Consider the following 5,000-nt stretch of genomic DNA (forward strand, 5'->3'; position numbering starts at 1 on the left):
TTTTTTATTTACATTTATTGATTATTTTCTCTTCCTGTCTCTTCATTATTAATAAACTTTTTTCTTTTAATTAATCTTCTCTTTTCCTTATCTTCGTCTTTTTCCTGTTAATATTTTCCCCTTTACTCCTTCTCTTCTCCTCCTGTTGTTTCTTATCCCTCAAACTCCTTCCCGTTAGTCTTTTTCTCCTTCCCTTATCTTCCCTTTTTCCTTTTAATATATACTCTCCTTTACTCCTGTTCTTCGCTTCCTGTTGTTTCTTATCCCTCAAACTCCTTCTCGTTAGTCTTCTCTCCTCCTTTTCCTTCTAATATACTCTCCTTAGCTCCTTTTCCTCGCTTTCTGCTTTCTTTTATCCCTCAAACTCCTCGTTAGTCTCCTCTCCTCCTTTTTCTTCTAATATACTCTCCTTAGCTCCTTTTCCTCGCTTTCTGCTCTCTTTTATCCCTCAAACTCCTTCTCGTTAGTCTCTTCTCCTCCTTTTCCTTCTAATATACTCTCCTTAGCTCCTTTTCCTCGCTTTCTGCTCTCTTTTATCCCTCAAACTCCTCGTTAGTCTCCTCTCCTCCTTTTCCTTCTAATATACTCTCCTTAGCTCCTTTTCCTCGCTTTCTGCTCTCTTTTATCCCTCAAACTCCTCGTTAGTCTCCTCTCCTCCTTTTCCTTCTAATATACTCTCCTTAGCTCCTTTTCCTCGCTTTCTGCTCTCTTTTATCCCTCAAACTCCTCGTTAGTCTTCTCCTTTTCCTTCTAATATACTCTCCTTAGCTCCTTTACCTCGCTTTCTGCTCTCTTTTATCCCTCAAACTCCTTCTCGTTAGTCTCCTCTCCTCCTTTTCCTTCTAATATACTCTCCTTAGCTCCTTTTCCTCGCTTTCTGCTCTCTTTTATCCCTCAAACTCCTTCTCGTTAGTCTCTTCTCCTTTTCCTTCTAATATACTCTCCTTAGATCATTTTACTCGCTTTCTGCTCTCTTTATCCTCAAACTCCTTCTCGTTAGTCTCTTCTCCTTTTCCTTCTAATATACTCTCCTTAGCTCCTTTACCTCGCTTTCTGCTCTCTTTTATCCCTCAAACTCCTTCTCGTTAGTCTCTTCTCCTTTTCCTTCTAATATACTCTCCTTAGCTCCTTTTCCTCGCTTTCTGCTTTCTTTTATCCCTCAAACTCCTTCTCGTTAGTCTCCTCTCCTCCTTTTCCTTCTAATATACTCTCCTTAGCTCCTTTTCCTCGCTTTCTGCTCTCTTTTATCCCTCAAACTCCTTCTCGTTAGTCTCTTCTCCTTTTCCTTCTAATATACTCTCCTTAGCTCCTTTTCCTCGCTTTCTGCTCTCTTTTATCCCTCAAACTCCTCGTTAGTCTCCTCTCCTCCTTTTCCTTCTAATATACTCTCCTTAGCTCCTTTTCCTCGCTTTCTGCTCTCTTTTATCCCTCAAACTCCTCGTTAGTCTCTTCTCCTCCTTTTTCTTCTCCTTTTCCTCGCTTTGCATTCTTTTTCCCTCAAACTCCTTCTCGTTAGTCTCTTCTCCTCCTTTTCCTTCTAATATACTCTCCTTAGCTCCTTTCCCTCGCTTTCTGCTCTCTTTTATCCCTCAAACTCCTCGTCTTTAGTCTTCTCTACCCTTGTCTCCGTTCCGTCCCCGCCAAATGTGTGTGTGTGTGTGTTCGTTCTTGCAGTCGTTTGTTCGAGTAACCAGTTCCAGTGTGATAACGGCGACTGTATTGAGAATTTCCGACGCTGCGATCTTATAGCGGACTGTGTCAACGCGGAGGATGAGGCGTCTTGTCGTGAGTACCTTAGAAGCTGGCTGAGGACCGGCCTTTACCATAGAGCGCTGGCTGCCTCGATGTGAACCTTAGGCTTTCTCTTTCTCTGTCTCTGTTTCAGTCTGTGTTTGTGATGTTTTTAGTGTTTGTGGGTATAGTGTTTTTATTCTTCTCTCTCTCTCTCTCTCTCTCTCTCTCTCTCTCTCTCTCTCTCTCTCTCTCTCTCTCTCTCTCTCTCTCTCTCTCTCTCTCTCTCTCTCTCTCTCTCTCTCTCTCTCTCTCTCTCTCTGTCTGTTATGTGATGTTAGTGTTTTCTCTCTCTCTCTCTCGATCTTTCTGTCTCGGTCTTGTTCTCTCTCTCTCTCTCTCTCTCTCTCTCTCTCTCTCTCTCTCTCTCTCTCTCTCTCTCTCTCTCTCTCTCTCTCTCTCTCTAGTTAGCCTTCGTTGTTGTTGTTGTTTTCTTTCTTTTTCTTCTTTTCAACGGCACAGAATTATTATTATTATTATTTTATTTATTTATTTATCGGTGACGGAAGGAGAAATTACATTATTATTATTATTATTATTATTATTATTATTATTATTATTATTATTATTGTTGTTGTTTATATATTTTTTTAACTATTAGACATATTATAAAAAAGATCAGAGTGTTTTTCTTTCATTTCTCTCTCTATATCTATCTATCTATCTCTATCTATCTATCTATCTATCTATCTATATATCACAGGGCATGCCTTTACAAATACATGCATGGTAGTTTAGCTATAGAAAAAAACACTTTATTCATATATTAATAGCCTGAAACACAAGTCCTATTCTAGTAATATTATTTTTGATCCCATTTTGAAACATGCATCATATATATTTTTCTTAACCCTGTATAGAGAGAGTTTGATTCCCTTATTGGAGTTAACTTGGCATCACTAGACTCCACTTTAATAGCATGGGTCCGTATATGTAGACATCGTACGTGCACATGTATGTATGCGTGCGTATGTATGTGTAGTTATGTTGTATATAGATGTGTAGACCCTGCATGTGTGTATGTGTCTATGTATGTTATATTGGTAAGGTTATGGACGAGCACTTATATTATCTGACGCCTTAAATGTTGCATCTTGGTTTTTTCTCCCTCCCTTCCCTTCCCTTCCCTCCCCTTCCCTTCCCTTTTCCTCCCTTCCCTTCCCTATCAATCCCCTCCCACTCCCTTCTCTTCCCTTCCCTCCCCTCCCATTCCCTTCTCCTCCCCTCCCATTTCCTTCTCCTCCCCTCCTTTTCCTCCCCTTCACTTCCCTTCTCTTCCCTCCCATTCTCTTCTCCTCCCTTCCCTTCCCTTCCCTTCCCTTCCCTTCCCTCCCATTCCCTTCTCGTCCCCTCCTTCCTTCCCCCTCGCCCTTCCTCCTCCTCCCCACTTCTCTCTCCTCCTCCCCTTCTCCTCCAATCTTCCCCATACCTCCTCTTTCCTTCACTCTCCCCCTCCTTTTCCTTCCTCTTCCTCTTTTTTCCTCCCCTCCTCTTCTCTTCTCCATCTCTTATCTTCCTCTCTTCTCTTTCCATCCCTTCCCTTTTTTCTCTTTCATTCCCTTATCCTCTCTTCTCTTCTCTCTTCCCTTCCCTTCCTATCTCCCTCTTCCTCTCCTCCTCAACCCCTTCTCCCTTCCTCTTCTGTTCCCTTCCCCTCCCTTCCCTTCACTTCCCTTCACTGCACTTCCTTCTCCTTCCCTTCCCTTCCCTTCCCTTCCTAACCCCACCACGCACCTCCCTACCCTCCCTCCATCCCTCCCATACAATCCTCCCTCAAATACCACCCCTTCCCCCCCCCCACTACTCCCCCCCCCATTCACCCCTCCCCCAGCCTGCGAGCACCCCAAGTTCCAATGCATTAGTCTCATGTGTATCCCCCCGGAGGAACACTGTAATGGAATCGAAGACTGTGATGACGGATCCGACGAAATTGGCTGCCGTATGTATCTCCCCCTGTTTTTGGAATCTATTGTTGTTGTTGTTGTTGCTGCTGTTGTTGTTGTTGTAGAAGGGTGGTGGTGATGGTGGTCATGGTGGTTAATTTGGGTACAAGTTGTGGTGACGGTGTTTTTTTTTTCTTTTCTTTCTTTAATTTCTTTTTTTGTCCATATTTTTATTTTTTTTTGTTTTGTTTCTTCTCTTGCTGTGATTTTTCCGTCTTTTTGTCTCTCTCTCTCTCTCTCTCTCTCTCTCTCTCTCTCTCTCTCTCTCTCTCTCTCTCTCTCTCTCTCTCTCTCTCTCTCTCTCTCTCTCTCTCTCTCTCTCTCTCTCTCTCTCTCTCTCTCTCTCTCTCTCTCTCTCTCTCTCTCTCCTTTGTTAGTTTGTTTGTACGTACGTGTTGCATTTTTAGTAGTTTAATAATTTGTAGTTGCATGAAATTATTAATGTTATTCTAATTTTTATTAATACCAATTTTTTGTAGTCCTAGTTATTATTAATACTAGTTATTATTAATACTAGTCTTTATTATTTCTATTGCATTTTGATGGCTAGTAGCTTAGTTGTTGTATATATTGTTTGAGGTATTACTAAATGCATCTCTACTTTTCTATAGATTATTTTTTTTTAGACACGTATGTCATTTTACTGCTTCTTTTATTTATTTTCTCGAAGTAGTTTCTTTTTATTTTTGTAGACAAGTATCTCATTTGTTTTTCCTCTTCGCTTCTCTTTCTTCATTTTTTTTCCCTCGAAGTCGCTTTTTCAGAATTTTTTTTCCTTTTATTCTGATATTGTGGGCATTTTTTTTTACTTCAACTACAAAAGAAAAGAAAAAAATACTAACTCAAGAAAATGAAAATAAGTATGACCGAACTTGTATGTATGTATGTATGTATGTATGTATGTATATGTATGTATGTATGTATGTACGTATGTATGTATAGGGCCTTCATTCCTTACATATTCATCATCTCGAACGATTGATAGTTAGTTAATGTTTTGCAAAATCTAATATTGCATAATCTAAAAGGGATTGGCGTCCATAGTCTTTTGGTATTTATATTTTTCATGGTATTTATTTTTTCGCATTCATTGTAACATATTATATAGCTTTGTATGAGAGAGAGAGAGAGGCAAACAAAAACAGAAAGAACGAAAGATATAATGAACGATAAAAAAAATAAAAAAAACAGAGAGAGAGAGAGAGAGAGAGAGAGAGAGAGAGAGAGAGAGAGAGAGAGAGAGAGAGAGAGAGAGAGAGAGAGAGA

General features: G+C 40.2%; 1 protein-coding gene across 18 annotated transcripts in view; it reads left to right on the plus strand.

The window, feature by feature from the left end:
- The window catches only part of LOC127002214 (low-density lipoprotein receptor-related protein 1B-like), a 120,436-nt gene that overhangs the window by 113,397 nt on the left and 2,039 nt on the right, over nucleotides 1-5,000 (plus strand). For 11 of the 18 annotated variants that reach the window (XM_050868000.1, XM_050868003.1, XM_050867995.1 and 8 more), the window contains 2 exons: nucleotides 1,675-1,785; nucleotides 3,623-3,730. The exons of 4 other annotated variants lie outside the window; for them this stretch is intronic. In XM_050868000.1, coding sequence (XP_050723957.1) covers nucleotides 1,675-1,785; nucleotides 3,623-3,730 — 219 coding nt within the window. The remainder of the gene's footprint in view (nucleotides 1-1,674; nucleotides 1,786-3,622; nucleotides 3,731-5,000) is intronic. 3 more of the 18 variants (XM_050867993.1, XM_050868005.1, XM_050867990.1) reach the window with 2 other exon arrangements.

Source organism: Eriocheir sinensis, chromosome 22, assembly GCF_024679095.1.
Source record: "Eriocheir sinensis breed Jianghai 21 chromosome 22, ASM2467909v1, whole genome shotgun sequence".
Classification (NCBI taxonomy): Eukaryota; Metazoa; Arthropoda; class Malacostraca; order Decapoda; family Varunidae; genus Eriocheir; species Eriocheir sinensis.